General features: G+C 41.0%; 1 protein-coding gene across 11 annotated transcripts in view; it reads left to right on the top strand.

Moving 5' to 3' along the window:
• Positions 1-7,034: 7,034 nt before the first annotated feature.
• Positions 7,035-20,790, top strand: part of kif1aa (kinesin family member 1Aa) — a 96,157-nt gene continuing 82,401 nt past the window's right edge. For 7 of the 11 annotated variants that reach the window (XM_042338964.1, XM_042338963.1, XM_042338962.1 and 4 more), the window contains exons 1-2: positions 7,170-7,337; positions 12,751-12,906. In XM_042338964.1, the coding sequence (XP_042194898.1) occupies positions 12,801-12,906 (106 nt within the window). In that variant the 5' untranslated portion in view covers positions 7,170-7,337; positions 12,751-12,800. Of the gene's footprint in view, positions 7,100-7,167; positions 7,338-12,750; positions 12,907-20,790 lie in introns of those variants that run through there. The other 4 variants (XM_042338958.1, XM_042338955.1, XM_042338956.1 and 1 more) reach the window with 3 other exon arrangements.

The raw sequence follows: 20,790 nt of genomic DNA, 5'->3' as shown, positions 1-20,790 counted from the left end.
GACAACAACAACAACTTGCATTTATATAGCATCCTCCACGCAGGGTAGTGTCTCAGAGCGCTTAACAGTGGCGGAGCCTAACTCCAAGCTGGGGATGTTGGGGGAGGAGTGGGGTGGGGGAGGGGGAAGGTGACGTAAGCACGGTCGAAAAGGAGGGTTTTCAGGTGAGAATTGAAAAAGGGGAGAGTGGGGGCAAGGCGGAGGAATTGAGGGAGAGTGTTCCACAGCTTCGGGGTGTAGTGGCTGAAAGCATGACCTCCAATGGTAGAGCGGTGGGTGTGAAGGACAAGCAGGAGGCCGGTGCCAGTCGAGCAGAGGGGCAGATGGTGGGCTGGAGAGTGAGGAGGTCGGAGAGACAGGGAGGTGCCAACTACCAACTTTATCTACAAGAAACAATCACTTTAAATGAATTAGTTTTGAAGCCGTTTTGAGACATTTCAATGCTCTATAAAATCCAAGTTCTTCCTGCTATAGTCAAAGTGAATTGAAAACTAAAGCAGACAACATAGAACCAATATAATATGCTACTGTTCATGATGTGGAATGTTCACAGTGTAAACAGCTGAATTTTACAATACCAGCATTGTACAGCCACTTCTTATTGAAACTGCCTTTGAATATAAAACAGACATAATCTACCTCAACTGGCTTTTGTAAGACTATGTCCTTGCTTGTTTTTTATTTCCTTGCAGTTTAAAATTATTTCTGCTTGATCTTTGGGTTAATGTTGGCCTCATCTGCGCACGATTATTTAGTACTTGCTATATTTATTCATTTTATCATTGGGACATCCTTGGTTTCCACATACCCTGTTCATTTTAAATTTGGATAAGGTCATCATTCAGTTTATGCTATTGAGTTCTGAGAGCAAAGAACTCCTTGTATGGAGGGATAGTGTCCCATCGACACCCCTTTCAAAGGAAGTTTTAACTTCTGTAACTCAACAGTATGGTGTCTGGGTTATATAAATTACTAAATATTAAATGATACAAATGCATGCAAGAATTATTTATTATTACATTTGCACTTGTTAAAGCAACGTAGGAGTGACAATCAGAGCAATATGATGGCCAATTATTGATCGTGCCTCGTTGAAGTTATTTGTCAGAGTACATGAGTCATCCCAGCCATCTCAATCATCCAACTTTCCATCCACTATTCTATCACAGGCATACAATTAATATGATCTGACTCATAAATTAATGTGTTAAATTCTTTAAAAATTGTGTGGTGAGCAGATGCAAATGCACGCAATGAAGCTATGAGCTTCAGGTTTTCATGCTGAATTCATTTGTGTCAGCATAGAAATAGTGAAATACATTGGTCTGTGTCTAGGAATGTGAACTTTACTTTAGAGTCCAGAGTCAGGAACCTTAGACCAAACATTTTCCCTTTTGTCTGTCTCTTTAGATTTCCAACTGCCCAGCTACTTCACTTTTCCTCCAAATATATAACATTTAAATAAATACTACTCTTTATTTCCATTGTGTGCATTTATACCTGGTCAAATTACTTTAATCTTTACCATAGTATAGAATACAGATGGACTTAACCCTGTGACATTGACTTGCATTGCATAGAATTATGCTCTTCCAAAACCTTCGACAGTATGGAATTATAGTTGGTAGTGTTACTTTCAACTATTTTCCATTTCATAGATTTCCAGTTGTCCAATCCCCTTGCTAATTAATTCCCAAGAATGGTTGGAGAATTGAGGAATTCTTAATGCAACGGCATGGAGAAAAATGTACATTAGGAAACATATATGTAAAAAAAAGGAGTGGTGTGGGAGAAATAGAATTAATTCCTAAATATCTTCCAAGTGTATTGGATTGAGTAATATGGTCAGATAGTTCCCTCGTTAATCTCAATAACTATCCATTTATTTAATTGAATGAAAAGCTGCATCATCTTTGTGTGTCCTCCAGTATATTGTGAGGTTTAGATCACAGCAGAAGATATTGTGTTACTGTGTTTGAAGGGGCCTTTTGCTATTATCTGCTTGTGCACAACTTTGAAATAGCAGACTGAGTAGTAAACCTTCCACCAGACTTTCTGTATTGACCGGAAGATTTTTAATGAATTTGCAAAACACCGTGTCATAGTTTTAAATCCTCACCGTGTCATAGTGTAAGCAGAGCACCTGAAGAAACTGCAAGCAGAAAAATAACAGCTTAGTCACTGTTGACACTTCGGTGCAGTGTAAGTGGAGCTCTATATTGTTGGACGTGCCACCCTTTAGATAAGATGTTAAATCGAGGTCCCAACAGCCTGTTGAGGTGGATATTGAAGACCCCATGAAAAGAGAATATAGTAAAGAGAATATCTCCTGGTGTCCTGGTCAATTGTCCTCCAAAATAAATTGGCTTCTCACATCGTACCATATCACAATTTTCAGTTATCAGCCTGAAGTACGATCAATATTTAGCTCCAATTATGTGCAATGAACTTTGGGTTCATGATCAGCTGATATAGTGGAGTCTAAGCAGCATGTGTTCTAAGTGTAGCTTCAGAAAACACTAACCATGAAATCGGTGTATACATTAATGTTTTGAATTTTTTTGAAGAAGAGTAATAAAATGTCAATCAATGGGAAAATGAATATTACGTTTGATAAATGCTTGTTAAAGCAGGCTTGGACAAAAGCTCCACCATAATGGATAGAAGGTTGAAAACAAAATAAAGTACAACCACTTGCCCAGAGCCTGAATGTGGGCAAACAGTCTTGCAAATCATAGCTGAGGTACTTCAACATGCTGCAGTTTCCACAGAGAAGAAGTGAAGTAGCAGTGCACCATAGCCATCTGGTTCACATTTTATGAGACATTTATATGCTTTATTGCCTAATGTTCTTTGTGGTCAATTATTGGCGTTCTAAGTTTTGTGTTCTGATTGGCAATATGAAGTGGATCCCTGAAAGCAGCACTCCTTGATCTGCAGGCACTGTTAGGCTGGGCTGTGAGATATATATAACATATGTTTTATATATATATATATAATATAATATTATTTAGTGGCTTCTTGTTGCAATTATTATGATTTATGTAAAGTCATAATTTGGTGAAAAAAAAACTTCAGGTGGTGAAGTTGACGGATGAAATGAATTGCAATAATCAGCTTGCAAAGTAAACTCGGTGGTATTTCATTTCTCTTTGACAAGATGAAATGGAACGTTTGAAACCATTAAGGTAGAAGCTGAAACCTTGAGACTGCCACCTATGGGGCTGTTGTTTTTTGGTGAACGTACCTGGGTTTCTGCTAACTCTATAACCTTGGTTCACCTAGCTTAGCAGCTGAGCAGATGGACCAAATAACCAAAATACATTTCTCTACATTGAGATCACATTTAGTCAATTCTTGTTCAAAAAACTGAACTTTTCATTTTGCAAGTTTCTGATAAGCGCTTGATGCTGGAAATGATTTTCTGTCAATTAGCAAAATCAGAGAAAGGGGAAAGGAACAAAAGAGCTAAACAAAGTGCCGTTGGCTGAAACACAAGGCCTGCTTACAGTTAAATAGCTTTGATTGTTTCAGCCACAGAGGCCAAGCAGCAAATAACGGTTATCTGAGATATGTTGTATAAGGACCGTGTGAAGATATTTCTGTGCAACCAGAATCACAATACCCAAAACATCTCAGCACTGTTTTTTGTTTCCATAAGATACTGTGAGGGAATAGAGAAAAAGAGGAATCTTTAGGTCTTCAGATGACATTTCATGTGACATTTGCATTGAAAATTGCACAAGAAGGAAACAACAACTTATTCCAAGAAACAGTGCTGAAAATCAATTGCAATTGTTATTTCATTGCGTGAAATTTACAATTGGGCCTATTTCTGTGCTATATCATTCTGTGTAAAATAATAATTTGCAGCTGTTATTGATCCCCTGCTCAAGATGAATACATGGATAAAGAGTTGTTTAAGGGAAACAAAAGAGGCTAACATGAAATCACCAGGTTGTAACCATGGAACATTTCAATATCAAATAGGATGTGTATTAAAAGTTAAAGTGTCCCATACTTCTTACCCAAACAGTAATATAACTGCATTGCTTTAGGAATACAAATTCCTGAGAGCTCAAGGGAGGATTAAATTGGAGACTTGTCTATCTTAAATATGCATATCACCTCGTCTGATGTACATTTCAGGTTTCATTTCAGCTGTGTAGTTTATGTCAAGGCCTGGTGTGTGGATGTTTGATTTCCACAGTGGCTTTTAGACTAATTGACCATGAATCATGGCATTTCCGATAAATAGTACCATGTTTTCAAGTTCCTTTTCTGGTGATTCATCTTTTTTGATATCCTTTGAACAAATGTTAAAACGTATCAACCTGAATTTAGATAGTCATCACAGTTTATTGGAAAATGCTGGAAGTATTTGCAGAGTTGCTGTATGCTGAGTCAGAGGCCTTATAACCTTATTAGCAAAATTGGGATCAAGATAGTTAGAGGCCGGCAATGTGAGAGATATGGTTGGCAGGGTTTGGGTTTGAGCTTTGTTATACATTGGGGTCTGATTGTTGAGATAATAATAATAATAATCCTTGCATTTGATATAGGGCTTTTCACGTCTTTTAGACATCTCAAAGCGCTTCACAGAATATACTATCAATTGAATTGATTGTATATTTGTGGGTGAAACATGGCAACCAATTGCACACAGCAGTGGCCCACAAACAGTCGTGGATTGCGTGACCAAATTATTTTTTTTTCTTGAGGGATTATTATCCCCAGAAAAGTGACCCAACAATCGACTATCAACCGGGTTCTTACTTACTGCTCGGTGAACAGAGGCATGTGGAGTAAGGAAACTTGCCCAACATTTAGCCCTGCCTGGGAATAGAATCCAGGACTCTCAACTGTGAGGTGAGTGATCTAACCACTGAGCTACAGGACCCCAATGGTAGCACTCAGTGGTAGCATCCTTCCCTCTGAGTCAGAACGTTGGGGGTTCAAGCCCCATGTTGGGACATGAACTCACATAGTCTAAAATGACACTCAAATACAGTGCTGCAGGGTGGGGGTGGGGTTGCATTATTGGAAGTGCTGTCTTTCAGACGAGACGTTAAACCGAGGTTCTGTCTCCCTGTTTAGGTGGATGTTAAAGATCCCACGACACTGTTCTAAAAGAGAAGGGGATTTCTCCTGGTATTGTGGCCAATAATCCCCCCAAAATATTGTTTCATGGTTGTTTGCCGTGGGCAATTGGGTTGCAATGTTTACGTACAAATACATAGCCACTCCACAATAAATCCCGCTTTGGCACATCCTTCTGACGTGAAAGGCAAGGATACATAACAAATGCAAGGATTATTAAATATTATTATTACTATAAAAGGAACAACTGTGCGGGGTGGGAAAAAGTTGGATTAGGGCTGACATCTTGAGAGCAGTGGCAATGCTGGGACTGTAAGTGTTGGGCTGGTATTGTGCTGCAGTCTAATTGGCATTTCCCTGTCAATAGCCAATTTTGTGGATTGCTCCCAACTTGGTCCTGAGTTTCTAGTTAGCACACGATCCCTAGTTGACGCAAGAGCTCTGGTTACTGCCAAATCTCCACATAGGTCCTTAGTTAGTACTGGGTTCTTAGTTCTGACTTGTTGATTAGTGCTGGGCCCTTTGATGGTGTTGAGTCCCTAGTTAGGTTTTAGTTAGTGCTGAATCCCTAGTTGGTGTTGAGGTCTTAGCATTTAGTTAGTGCTGAATCCCAGGTTAGATTAGATTTCCTTTGGGAAATAATATCTTGGGATACAGTATATGGTTTCGGACATGACATGCATGAGACTGACAGGATGGTGGAAAGTGAATTGGATGGACCTTGGACATCTTTAATCCAACAATTCTTATGGTCTTATGGTTGGTGTTAAGTCTCTGGGCAGTATTCAATTAGTGTTAACTCCCTGGTTAGTGTTGAGTCCCTGGTTATTAAATCCCTGGTCAGTGTTGAGTCCCTGGTTATTAAGCCCCTGGCTAGTGTTGAGTCCCTGGCTAGTGTTGAGCCCCTGGCTAGTGAGTCCCTGGTTAGTGTTGAGTCCCTGGCTAGTGTTGAGTCCCTGGCTAGTGAGTCCCTGGTTAGTGTTGAGCCCCTGGCTAGTGAGTCCCTGGCTAGTGAGTCCCTGGTTAGTGTTGAGCCCCTGGCTAGTGAGCTCCTGGCTAGTGAGTCCCTGGTTATTAAGCTCCTGGCTAGTGAGTCCCTGGCTAGTGAGTCCCTGGTTATTAAGCTCCTGGCTAGTGAGCCCCTGGCTAGTGAGTCCCTGGTTAGTGTTGAGTCCCTGGCTAGTGAGTCCCTGGCTAGTGAGTCCCTGGCTAGTGAGTCCCTGGTTATTAAGCTCCTGGCTAGTGAGCCCCTGGCTAGTGAGTCCCTGGCTAGTGAGTCCCTGGTTAGTGAGTCCCTGGCTAGTGAGCCCCTGGTTATTAAGCCCCTGGTTATTAAGCTCCTGGCTAGTGAGTCCCTGGCTAGTGAGCCCCTGGTTATTAAGCTCCTGGCTAGTGAGTCCCTGGCTAGTGAGTCCCTGGCTAGTGAGCCCCTGGCTAGTGAGCTCCTGGCTAGTGAGCCCCTGATTATTAAGCTCCTGGCTAGTGAGTCCCTGGTTATTAAGCTCCTGGCTAGTGAGTCCCTGGTAGTGAGTCCCTGGCTAGTGAGCTCCTGGCTAGTGAGCCCCTGATTATTAAGCTCCTGGCTAGTGAGCTCCTGGCTAGTGAGCCCCTGATTATTAAGCTCCTGGCTAGTGAGCCCCTGGTTATTAAGCTCCTGGCTAGTGAGTCCCTGGCTAGTGAGCCCCTGGCTAGTGAGTCCCTGGCTAGTGAGCCCCTGGCTAGTGAGTCCCTGGCTAGTGAGCCCCTGGCTAGTGAACCCCTGGCTAGTGTTGGTGTTCAGCTCCACCAGTCACCGCTGTGTATCGGTTTGCCCTCCGTGTTAGCGCTGCGTCACTGGCTGGTGCCCGGTGGCCCCCGGTGGCTGCCGAGCGTCGCTGCCGCAGTGGTTACCGCAGCGCTCCACGTGAGTGAATGAGTGAGTGAATGAGCGACTGAGGGCGGAACGACCGAAAGAACGAACAAACGAACGGCGGCGGCGATGATGATGATGATGAGCGCAGTGAGTGAGCGAGTGAGTGAGTGCGTGAGGGTCAGTGCAGGAGCTCCAGTCAGGCAGTGAGTGAGCAGTGAGCGGCGCCCCCTCACCCGCAGCCTCAGCATCAGCCGCAGCCTCAGCATCACCCGCAGCCTCAGCATCCGCACCGCACCGCAGCCGGACATGCCCTGAGCTCCGGGCTCCCGCACCCCACTCACTCACTCACTCACCCTCAGCACCCAGGACAGCAGCTCCCCCGCAGGTAACCAAACATCTGCTCCTTTTTAAACCCCCTCCTCCCTCCCTCCTTCCCTCCCTCTCTCTCTCCCTCTCTCACTAACCCCCTTTTTCAGGGATATTTGCTAAATCAACGCCCTTATTTGCAACCTCCTTTATTTGTTTTATTATTGGATTATTTATCTATTTATTGGTTTGCGTTGACAGCTGCAATCATCGGGTTCAATGCTTTCTCTCTCTATATATATAGATATGTATATATTATGTTTATTTTATATGATATATATTAAAAAAAAATTCCTGTGGGATTTTTTTTTTCCTTTCCTCCCCCCCACCTTTTTGGATGGATTTTTTTTTATTGGTCGAAAAGAAATACATTTGCTGTTAAAATGAGGGGATGAGATGCGTTGAGCGTCCAGACCTGGTGGGTCCGCACAGGGATGGATGGCATTGTTCAGTGTCATCTCCATCGCATTGTAATGGGTGTGTGTTATTTTTTTTTCCTGTTTAGATCTGCAGTGTAATTTACACCACACACACAAAAACACGCACACACACACAAACACGCACACAAACACGGATGTGTCGCGAAATTGTTTTTTTTTCTCTTTCCCCCCCTTTCACATCAAAGAGGTCAGTGTGTTTTGGATATATCATCTGTTCTTTGTTACCAGCGATGGCTTCCCATAGCGTTTCATGGCAGATCTCCACCCAAATTAGCTCTGTCTGTCTGTCTGTGTCTGTGTGTGAGTGGCTGTCTGTGTCTGTGCGAGTGGCTGTCTGCTGTCTGTCTGTCTGTCTGTCAGTCTGTGTGTCAGTCTGTGTCTGTGTGAGTGGCTGTCTGTCTGTCTGTGTCTGTCTATGTGTGTCTGTCTGTGTGTGAGTGGCTGTCTGTGTGTCTGTGTCTGTGTGTGAGTGTCTGTCTGTCTGTCTGTGTGTCAGTCTGTGTGTCAGTCTGTGTCTGTGTGAGTGGCTGTCTGTCTGTGTGTCTGTCTGTGTCTGTGTGTGAGTGGCTGTGTCTGTCTGTCTGTGTGAGTGGCTGTCTGTGTGTCTGTCTGTGTCTGTGTGTGAGTGTCTGTCTGTGTGTCTGTCTGTGTCTGTGTGTGAGTGTCTGTCTGTGTGTCTGTCTGTGTCTGTGTGAGTGTCTGTCTGTGTGTCTGTCTGTGTCTGTGTGTGAGTGGCTGTCTGTCTGTGTTGCCTCTTTATCTTTATGTTTTTTTCTCTCTCTCTCTGCCCTGTCATTTTCTCTCTGGAGGTGTCCGTCTTGTTTTTCCTATTGTCTCCCCTTTCTACCTCTCTTTATTCGCTCTTTATTTCTGTGTGTATTCCCTCCTGTTCCCTTGTTTGCCTGTCCCTGTGTATTATCTCCAGCACATTAGTTGGTTGCTACCATTTGTCTCCACTGTTTTGTTCGTATGTACCCACCCATCCACCCAGACAGACAGACATACAGAGAGAGACAGAGACAAAGCCAAACCTGTCTGGCCTAGAACTGTGTCCATCAGACACACCATCCAGATTGAGAGGATGAAACATATTTTACACCCAGATAACAATGTCTCAGAATAATAACCCCCTCTTTCAGCCTAACATTTCTAGTGCAGATTTGCACAGTACTGGATCACATCCCAGATATCAAATGTCCTGATTGGATTGGGTTTCAAAAGCAGATTAGGATTTCTGGATGCTGTGGTGGGAATGAATTGAAATGGTGTAATGGCATTCTTCAACCTCTTCGGCTCTGTGCTAATCCGATGTCCTTCCCTGAATGACAATTTTCCAGTGTATTTCTGCTTCCAAGAGGATGTGCGGTTATCATTCGTAAGCAGCTTCTCCGGAAAAAAAGATTGCAAAAGGCTATATTCTTAAGGTTGTTGTAGTTTGAGGCTGACACTTATAGATAGCTATATTATATTTCTACTGCAAGCGTTGTTTTAAACACTGATTTTTTTAAAAAAGAAAGCGTTGCATCTAAAATGGCCGCCACAGCGAGTTACCTTAATTCCATACAACCTCTGGCAATAGATCTTTGTTCCTGAGGGATGGCGGATAATGCAAGGAATATTTGTTCGTCATTTCGAAATGGGTTAAAGAGGTTTGTTATTAATGGGATGTCATCAAGGGACTGCATGCTTCATGCCTCTTTACCCCTCCCTCTACGCATTTGTTTTTTTTTAATGTCTGCGCATTGTACTAACACAGGAATTCTCTGGTCCTGACCCAGGTTTTCAGTGGGGGAGGGGTTGGGAAGGAGGAGAGACTCTGCACCTTTTCCTTTCTCAGCTACGGAGCTGTTTAATTGCAGACACATTGTGGGGTTGAGGAAACACCCAAATCCGATAGCGTGCAATTATTGTTAATAAACAATTTCATCCACTCGATTAGACGATGGTTTAATCCCTTCACCCTCAAATAGATCCAGTAAAGCAACAATGAGGCAGACAGATCTCAGTGGTCTTAAAAGCGACAAATCTACAAAAAAACAAAAAGCAAGCAGAGCAAGGGGTGATGGAATCATTTTTTCTCTTAGGCTTTGACTTGCTTATAATATGCAGACACAGAAATCCTCCAGTCTATAAATATATTAAAATGAACGATCAATACTTTTCTATTGAAACGATAATCTGTATTCCTTATCCTACTGAACACTGACATTTATATGCTGCCTTTGTAAGAGCTTACCTGGTGTGATTCCGCCCTACTGAGTTTGCGTCAGAGAGAATAATGGGTACCTAGGACAGGGTTTCAAGCTGTAACTAAATCGAGAGGTTTAGATGCCGTCATAAGACAGGAAGCAAGCTCAAATAGCTGGTAAACATTATCTGAGCCTCCAGATTAATTTACAGCCTTAAATTGATTCAGAGGTATATTCTATGCATGTTTTTTTTTTGAAGAACAAAGCATTCCATCTTAATGTTCAGAGAGGGTGGGGTGGAGGTGTGGAGTCATCGACTTGCCTCTGTTTCTGTTTGTATCAATGTTCTGCCATAAGGCTTCATCTTATTGAGGCATAATTGTGACATTAGCACTGCAGGTTTACTGAGAATTAATAAGCAGGCAATTCAATGTCTGTACAGTACGCAATACATAATAATGCGTCTTGGGAGTGAGCCACAAAGGTTATGTTTGCCAAACTTTAAATCACTTTACTGAATTGCAGCTTTTCACTTGTTCCCAGTTAATTGTCCCTTCCTTTGGTTACGAAAACTAGTGATGGGTGAGCTTATAGTTGGGGTGTTGCTGAAGCTGATTGCCCACCCACAACAGTCGTTGTTTTCTTCATATTGGGGGGTGGGGGGGAAACCAAATTTAACATTTTAATTTCTTGCTGTGTGTTTTTGCATTTGAAATGTGAAATCTCATCAGAGGAGACCAGACAAGAGATACATATACATTCGCACTGCAGGTGACGATTCAAGCATTATGTCATTATTTAAAAACTGAAGAAACCCTCTGAGTGCAAAAAATAACACACTCTATACATTGTGCTGCTGTAAACATTTTGCATGTTGCACATAACATTGGTATTCACATTAATCACAATGTTGCTCTGTAGACACACCAATTCATACATTAGAATTAATTGAGCCAAGTACAATATTGTATTTTGCTTCTGTGTGAGTATGTGTGTTTGCACACATGTTTAGATTTTCACATTGTTTCAACAATTGAGGGGCGTTCATTTGAGTAAGTATAATCACTATGTAACTGTAGTCCTGGATTTGAGCTAATTTGAAATTAAATTTCCATTCTAGATTTTACCGTGCACCACACCACCATCTTTACATACAAGCCTGCGTTTGCCACTAAGCATTGTGCAGCAGGTAGTTGGAAAGAAACAGCAACAATTTTACATTTATAAAAGTGCCTGACTCATCAAGAGGACATCTTAAAAACTATTTCGCAGAGCTGGCTGGGTAATGGAGCAAAATGAAAGTATCTGCTGCCTAGTGTTGAAGAGAAATGCCAGGAGGACCCTAAAGGCATATTATTAAATGGAGAGAAGATGTCACTACTATATGTACAATAATATTCTCTGTTTTGTTTTTATTTTCCGTCTTTCCTAATCTTGTTTCGGACTTGGTGTGGTGCTGCACTGGGAACCTTGACTTATTTTTCTCTGAATCAAGAGTGGAAGACCCTGTGGCTCATTTTTCACCTTCATACCCCAATTTTTATGCCTTTATAGGAACCCAAGCTCACATCAGCAAACTGAGTCCAGATCTGCGATCGAGCCTTGTGACCTTACTGGTCTATATAACTCAATTTTCACACCATGTCATTTTCAAGGATTCCTGAAGGATTTGATGAGATTTAGTTTTTGATACCTGCTGTGGAGCATGCTATATCAAATGCAAGGATTATTATTATTATGATTATTACAGCTCGTGAATATCAGTGTCAAATCTTGTACACGTTGGATAAAAGAGAGCTATTCACTCTTGTCTGGAACTGTTAGGCTGATTTGTGTCATTGTTCGTTCCCATACTTGTACAGACCAAATAACAAGGAGCAATTCCGCCTCATCAGCTCCTGTACGTGTACATGACATACCATGTAAAAGGAAAGACATATTCCTGGTTAATACTGCACTGCTTGTGCTTGTTGGTATTCATGTAATATATATTGGATATGAGGGAACAAAATTCACTTCTGTCTGGTACAGAAAAACTTGTCTCTGTCTCAGTCTTGATAAGATAGGGCTCTTCAGCCCTAAAAAGAGACATGTTAGAGGGTACCTTATAGAAATATATAAGATGAGGTCAAATAGACCAAGAGGCCTTCTCACTATGTCACTCTTAGTCCATGAAGATCTTGGTGACTCAGTAAAGCTACTCCACAATGTTATATATCTGAGTATACAGACCAGGAAAGGCCCAGTTTGAATCCCTACTGCGTACTGATCTGAGGCAATCTTATGAACATGGTGCCAAGGCTAGTGAGAGTAAATGACAGCCACGTTCTTCCTCTTATTAACATATCCAGTGACTCCTAATGGAAAATGTAGGTGGTGAGTGAGGACAGGCTCAGATTATGTGATGCCTGCATTGTTTCCATACCATCAAAGTACTTCAGACAGGAAGAATGGCTACTTGGGAAGAGGTAACAGTGGATGTTCGACAGCAGTGAAATTGTTTCCCAGGATGTGTCAGTGCTTCCAGAAGAGGAGGGAGACAATTGGGCAAGGGGGGAGCTTACTTCCATCCCAGGCTGCTTTTAACTATTGTGCTTTTATCATGATTGCACTTTGAAATATTCAAAAATTACGAAATGATTTATGGATTGAAATCGTGTGTCATTTCACATGTTGCCTGGTATCAAGGCGTAGGGAGGGGAGCAGGCTTTTTGAAAAGTCATTTAAAAATTGGTTCAGCAATTGAATTATGTCGAGACTTGAACCAGATTGTAAGACTTTGCATTTACTGTCTTTCCCTCAGTAACGACGACAGACTGGCCAGCCTCGCTTTGAGGTCATCGCGGAAGCAAGATGGCCGGCTCCTCAGTGAAGGTAGCGGTGAGAGTCCGGCCTTTCAACTCCAGGGAAATCAGCCGAGACAGCAAATGTATTATTCAGATGTCAGGAAACACAACGAGTGAGTATCTACCGCTGCACTGGTTACCTTGCTTGGAGCCCTGTTATGCCGTGGAGAGTGTGGGGTTTGAGGACACAGATCAGTAAAAATTAATCAAGGATCAAAGAGCTCAAACTCAGTTGCGGTCTCTTTTTTTTTCTCTTCAAATTTTGATATAAGTTTTCCTACTTTGGTTTTCATGTTTATTAGTTCTTCCTCCTTTGAGTGGGAAGGTTGTGGGCAAATGTTGAGATTTCTACCAATTATTTAATACTCATTATGGCCAAATTCTATCTGTTTGAAAACAAAGAGCTCTTATTATTTCCGAGCCCTGCCTGGTCAGTGTCTCATAAGAAGCAGTTGCTCTTCATAATTTTGTGAGTTTGCAAAGGTTGTTGGAAATTGTAACTTGTCAAAAAAAACATGTAAGTGCAGGTGGGAACTCACAGGTTGGAAATCAGTGAGCTGAGGGATGATGTTGCTGGGGGAATGAAACCTCTCCCACTTTGTGTTCCACATCAGCAATCGCAGCATTGTGTTGAAGGATGGGGCGGTGTGCTGCATGAGATGCTGGCTCGTTTCCTGCGGGACCTGGTTTTCTGTCTGTCAGGAGCAATGCACAGTCTGGAGTGTGTCTGGGGTGATACGCAGAGCAAATTCTGTGATTCAGAGGTGCTGTACAATCCGGTTCAGTCTCCCAGAAACATCTACAGTCTATTTTCCCAGTGGGTGTGTGCTCACAGCACTGAATTGACGATCTCACTCAAGATAGCTCATGTGGGAATAGGAAATGCAATGGGACGAGCGAGGGGAGAGACACAATCTCATGGTGCTTGAATGAAGCACATTGCTGTGTTTATCTTTGCTAAACCTGAATAACACTAGGTGCCTGAAATAGATAAAGGTTAAATTTCTATCAGCATCCCTTAATTTAATGAGCAAAAAAGAAAATCACCAAAAAATATATGTAATTTCTTCAGATTAAATAAAAGCAGTAAATTTCCACTTAAACAGCAACTCTAGAGGATGTGATTAACGTTAACATCAACCTTTCAATGCAAGATATCAGATATATGAAGTGATTGGTTCAGTAAGATGGCTTGTTAATCCCCTCTTCCATCATCCATCCTGCAATGTTTCAGACTATTTTCTAAAAGCTCTCAAATTAGGTAGCCATTTCCGATGAACGCTTGGTGATAATTCTCCTGAAAGGTGCCTCTCTTTTTCTGAATAGTTTGTCTATTGTCATTGAGAGCATTTAGTACCTGACTGTAAAAGCACCAGCTGCTGTGAATTGACAGCAATACACCTGAATAATTTAGATCCTTTGTAAATGGGGCGGGTTCAGGAAATTAGACTCAGCAACGCGCTGCAATGAACAGCTAATTCTAGCTGCTTTCATTTCATTTTCCATTCAATGATTTAATGTGTGTTTTTTTCCACTATGAGATTCAGCAATTATCGTATCTGAAGGATTAATCAAAGTCTGTGGTTGCCGAGCTGAACAGGGATGGGAATGAGACTGAGAGTAAAATGGCTGTCGAGGGTCAGAGGTTCAAAGCTTCTATCTGCTCTCTTTATCTTATAATAAAATACTTTCTTGAAAGAATAACCTGTTTCGTCGAATACCATTAGATCTCTTCTTGTGTTGTAGAGTCAAGAGAAGTATCGAATCCTGGAATCTGGCTAGGAAGTTAGACAAATATGTTTTTCTTTCTTTAATTTATCTCATCACCAGTTAAAGTTGGTATTGTTACAGTAATGTATTCTTCAAGATACTGTGGTCTGTTTATAAAAGTGAATGAATGTGCGTGGATGTGCACATCCTGCATGTAACACTATTGAGGAATCTGTGATTTTGATCTGGGTCTCAGAGTGCAGGAAGGCTAAAATCTAACAAGGCAAGAGACCAATATATCGAGAAGAAATGGTTAGATGACATAACATTTAATTTTAAAGCCTATAGAATATAAGAGGAAGGAAGCACTGATAGGGTGGTGGGAGGATCTCTTTCTTGGTTCTGTTACCTTTTCAAGATATTGCATGATGTGGGGCATGAATGTAAATTGCCTTGGGACATCATCCCGACATGAAAGGTGTTCTATAAATATAGAATTGTATTGTAGCTTTGTGCTTTTGGATCTGAGGACTGGGGAGTTATTTATTTTATTGTATTATAATAGAATTCGTCCTTGAACATCATTAAACCAAAACTAATCGCCACACAGAGAAATCCTTTCGTATGACGATAATTCACAAGCTTTTATCTTCAAGGATCCTTGTACTTTACAAGGGGAAATTACCATTAGAGAATAAAATAAAGGAGAGATGAGAGTCTGCAGGGAGTGAGAAGATGGATAGGTAGAGCTTTAGAAACACAACGACAAAAAACAGAGATGCAGAGTGAGACAGATCGAAAAAGAAAATGACAGAGATGTGAAGAGAGAGATGAAAAAACAAGACGAGAGTGGGGAGGGAATGTACAAATCTGACTATGATCTGGAGCACTGAACTGACAGATTTGATATTAAAATAGTGCATCAAATTGTTTTATTTGTTCACCAGCAAAAAGAAAGAAAAAAGGAAGCATTTTACTATTTGCATTCTTTGAATCGAGACATTTTCATTTGGCAGTACTATACATAAATAAATGTTCAGTAACCCAATGGAATTTAGGAATAAATGTATGATGTACAGGGCAAGTCTGGGAGTGCTAGTTAGGCACTTACTCATTTGCATCGGTGGATCAGCTCAGCCGATAGTTACTTTGTAAATGCCTCCACTTAATCTGGCCATGGTGAGTCCAGTACATAAGACAAGATAAAGGTTTGGGATTCAGTCTAGGCCAGCTAAAAGCTTTCTTATTTTGGTCTTATGTTTGTGAGGCAAGCCTATAGATTTGTTGAGGAAAATTACATCAAATGTGGGATCTGGGCATGAATAGCCTGCCTCCTTGTTGTCAACTTCACTGCACAGGTCACTGAGCCTACCTGGGGTGTGCTTGTCATCACTCAGAAGCTAGCAAACCTAGTGGAGCCGCACAGGGTAGGGATTTCAGCATAATCAACGATGGAAAATTCAAGATTTTATACCAAGCATGGGAATTTCCATGAGTAGGTGGCAGGCATGGAAGCATGTTTTGTACTCTCTTAAGCATGGTGGTGGGTTTCTGCACTGTCAGACATCCAGCTGACCAAAAAAAAAAGATGGTAGCGGAGTATGAGCCTGCTGCAGTCTGTTTATCTACAATGCATTCAAAAAGATTTAACATATATTCATAAAATTCATGGGTTCTAGTGGTTGCTTTTGAATTGGTTCATGAGCATCCCTGAGAAGTTGGCAGCGTCCATCCCCGCTCTCATTGAGCATGATGCTGGGTTGCTGGCAGTGTGGGCGGCCTAACATTTTGCTGTGTGCATGTGTCTAATCTGTGTGGAATGTGCATTCTTCCTGACACAGTCATTCCGTTGTCCTGTGGGTCAGCTCCGGGGATTAGTTGCGGGAGAGGTTTTAGTGAAAGGCACAATTGAAACAAAGGACCGCTGGTGAGAGCGAGAATGAGCCACAGAAATGACACTTTAATGTTAACCCCTTTGGGGCTGAGCTCCACATGCATACTGCAAAAAGCTTTCTTTATCGAACTCTGGGAATTTATGTTCTTATCCAAAAAAATATTTTTTTTTTCCCTTTTCAAGGCATCCAGTGAATGAGCAAGATGCACAATTTAAAGCCAAATAAAGGCAATTTATGTTCTGTGACAACATGGGGAAACAGAATTGAAACTGTATCAGACTCATTTTGTACAGGACGATAATAATAATCATAATCCTTGCATTGGTATAGTGCATTTCAAATTGTGAGGACATCCGTCTCAAAGCACTTCACAGGATTTACTGTGAAGTGGTGTAACTGTGTATTTGTAGGCAAACATGGTAGCCCAATTGTGGACTGCATTGTCCCACAAATAGTCATGAATCAAATCGACAATTTTATTTGGGGGATTGTTAGCCAGGATGTCAGGAAAAACGTTTTTTGAGTAGTTGCATAGGATACTTAATAATAATAATCCTTGCACTTGATATAGCGTAGCGCGTTATGTCTTTCAGACGTCTCAAAGCGCTTCACAGGATATACTGTAAAGTGAATTGACTGTATATTTTGTGGGTGACAATTTCTACTTAATATCTACCAAAACAAGCTCGAAAAGAGAAGGGTCGAAATGTCAAAGTGTAACACAGAAATGCAAAATGCAAATTGAGTGCTACTTTGACTGTATAATAGCAGCTGTAAGGTTTACTCTCCTCTCCCCTCATTTCTGGCTGAAATCCATTTCTACCTAAATATCTACCTAAACAGGCAGACATGACCTCAGTTCAATATGTCACTCGATGGATGACACCTCCAACAATGCAATTGTAAATTCAAATCCCGACGTGGGGTTTGAACCCACAACCTTCTTTACTTGATTAATTCTTGAAATTACCTCCTTATCTATTATTTTGTCATTCTCAGTGTAACTCCCTCTTTTGTGTTTCACAGGTTGTGTTCACCGTTCACCACTTTGCATAACGCACCTCCATGTGTTCATTATCACCAATTAAGCAAATGAGCCAAGGCTAGCAGATGGCTTTTAATCCCAATAAATGTACAGATATGTAATTTAGAAAATGATTGATGTCTACGAGAAGGAGGGTCATCCATTAGTAACTGTAGAGAAGGAAATGCAATTGGTTGTTATCGATCATTCACTGATCGTTTCCAGGAAATGTGAAGCTGATTCCAACAAAGCTAATTAAGCATTAAGTTTCATCTTGAAACCATTTGACTGAGTTGAAAGGCATTGTTCTAACCTTGTGTAGATCACTTTTGAGGCCTAATTTGGAATAATTTGTGCAGTTTTGCACAGAGTATGTTGAAAAGGACATAGATGGGAAGGATCAGAGAAGAGTGACAAGCACGATTGCATTAATTCCGACTAAATTGTGAGAAGAGGAACAGGGAACTCAATTTGGTTTCACTGGAAAACAGATTGATGGGGATATGATTCAGGTCTTAAAAAGGCTGAGGCATAGATGATATGATGTAAGCACGCTATTTGATTTAGACAGTGGATGTAAACTAGAGGACTTAAAATTAAACCGCTCAAATGAAACTGAAAAGTAAAATGTTTCCTGTTTGATATAATGATGAAAAGCCTTAAAGTACTTTACATAATGAGTTACTTTGAAGTGATGTGCCTGCCTATTGTTATGTGGGGAAAAAGTACAGTAACAATAATAATCCTTGCATTTGATATTGACATTTCATTTCATTGAAATTTCTCAAAGTGAATCACAGGATTTATTGTACAATGTAGTGACTGTATTTTGTAGGCAAACGTGGCAGCCAATTTGCACATAAAGTATCTCATAAATAGCCATGGAGCAAATGACCAATTTTATCTGGGGGAGTGAGGTCCATTGGCCAGGACACCGAGAGAAACTCCTTTCTCTTTTCGAGCAGCTAACTTATAGCAGAAACCTCCCACAGACAGGAATCTGCTGAATGACTAATTGATCTGGTTTTAGGTAAATGTGGATGGCTAAGCCACCAAGAGAACTCCAATCATTTGTTACACTATATAACTTAGTTCTGAGTGCCTGTTGTTCTTACTCTGCTATTATTGTTGCTCTTGGCATGTGGTATTTCCTATGTAATGCACTGATGGGTATTTGTCACTGTGCAACTCAATGCTGGGTACTTGTTACTTGCCGTGTAACTGACGACTGATATTCTGTTACTGTTTGCCGGCCAGAATCTGTTCATCTCGCATTGTCTCATTTCAATTTGACATTCAGAATGTTTTGTGGGTTGGATTTCAGTTTCTGTTAAGAATTGTTGAAGTGTCACATACTGAAAAGTCGAAGAGCCCATCCCAAGCAATGTGGCTTACAGTGATTGAAATTTCAGTTTTTCAGAGAGAAACGGAAATGAAATACAAAATGCTGCACTACTTTAAAAATAACCTGGCATATTAATGCCTGCTGGATAGGAGCAGTGAATACAAATGTCAACATGTAACACAGAAGCTCAAAATGCAAATTGAGTGCTACTTTGACTATACAACAGCAGCTCTAGGGTTACACTCCTCTCATTTCTGGCTGAAATCCATTTAGCTATTGTCCCGCTTGGGTAACAGGAAATAACAACTCAGTTTAGTGCATTGAGGAATAATTAGTAGTTTTGTTCAGCATAATCATTTGGTTATTTTGTTGTTTCTGTAGTGACGGTATATTTATAGGGAAAGTGTGGCATCTGATTTGCTGATCTCAATATCCTACAGAAAGCCATGAAGTAAATGAACAATTTAGCTGGAGAATTGTTGGCTAAATCTCTGGGGCAAACTGTTTTTGAATAGTTTCATGGGAACTTACACTTGCCTATTCAGGTGCATGTTAAACATAGCAAACAAGAGAGGCGATTAATTGAGAAGTCGTGGTAAATGTTGCCAGGTTTGGTTTTAAAAATCTGCAGGCAGTAAGGAAGGAGGGAGGTCTTGGAAAAGAATGAATTAGAGTTCGAGATGGTATGATGAGTTTGTCAACCAAGTAACAATGCAGGGAGGAGAAGTGTGGAGGATGGCTTAATTGCATCAGATATGCGCTTGAAAGATGGGTCACATAATAGCACAGATGCAAGGCAAGCTGAGTAATCATTATCTCCAGGTAAAGATTAAATAAAGCCAGGCTCGCTCAAATTCAGTATGTTAGTGGGTTCTCTGCCATGAGTGTCAGTAGATCTGATGTTTTTGACTGAACATAAACCTCATATCTGTTCACTGTGTGGTGTCAGCGATGTAGTCTGAAAAGAAAAGTGCTTTTTGAATGAGTTAGTTATAATAAAATTAAGCTATCAATGGAGGATAATAGATGGTTTTCACTAAGTTATAAGACAGTAATTCAATCAAATGGATTCTGAGTTCAAATTAGCTCCCTAAACTCACTTTCAGGGATTTATAATTTGTATACTTCTTACTATTAAAACATTTCTATACATAGCTGTTTTTTCTTTTAATTTCAGGGTTTCTCAGTTTTGTTTTCACTCTCCCATTGTTCTTTTCCACACCAATGATCCTCCTCACCCTTCTATCTGCTGTTTTGCTATTGATTCAACTCTGCGTTGATCAGCTTCCATCAGATCAAATGCCCTCCTTGCATACAACCTTCACTCCTCTCACAGTACAATGCCTGGACCAATAATGATCTACTGTGCTTTCCTCCCAAGATCCTAATGCACTATCCTACCATACTTTCTCACCTCTCCACTACACCCAGGTCAGCATGCATTACAGCAATTGTATGTCACCAGAAGAGAGATGAAGAGAGAGTTCAAGCCAGCAGAACCATTCTTGCAAAAAGTATTATTCAGGGATTCTCAATCTCTCCCATGCAATGAGTATCTCAATATTTTCTTCTGATGCTCTGTGTCGAGGTCGGGTTTGGATTCTGCTATTGGAGATGCTACAGGTCCTTGCTTCTAGAACACTCCATTTATCAATAAACCAATTTAAACTGCTGACTCTATCTGTGATTGCAGCCGCTGACCCAGTTTTATCAAATTGTATCACTGAGGCCATGTACACAAGGTTGTGAAACATTGTGCTCCCAACTGGAATCAGTCTCTACTGCCTTTTCTCATTACCTCATATTTAGAGGATGATCTATGAAGATAGATCAATTGCACACAAAAAAGAACAATATGCTGAGTCAGCAATGCAAGAGGCCACAAGCTCAGGGTTGTGAAGGAGACTTTTAGTGTAGATATCAGGAAAGATTTCTTCAAACAGTGGGTAATCTTCAGTTGGAAAAGTTCTTCTCATTGGAGCATCAAGCTATTACTAAAACATCAGGACACTTCACAATATTA

This window comes from Callorhinchus milii, unplaced genomic scaffold, assembly GCF_018977255.1.
Source record: "Callorhinchus milii isolate IMCB2004 unplaced genomic scaffold, IMCB_Cmil_1.0 Scaffold11, whole genome shotgun sequence".
Lineage (NCBI taxonomy): Eukaryota > Metazoa > Chordata > Chondrichthyes > Chimaeriformes > Callorhinchidae > Callorhinchus > Callorhinchus milii.
This window is presented reverse-complemented; position numbering and strand designations above follow the sequence as displayed.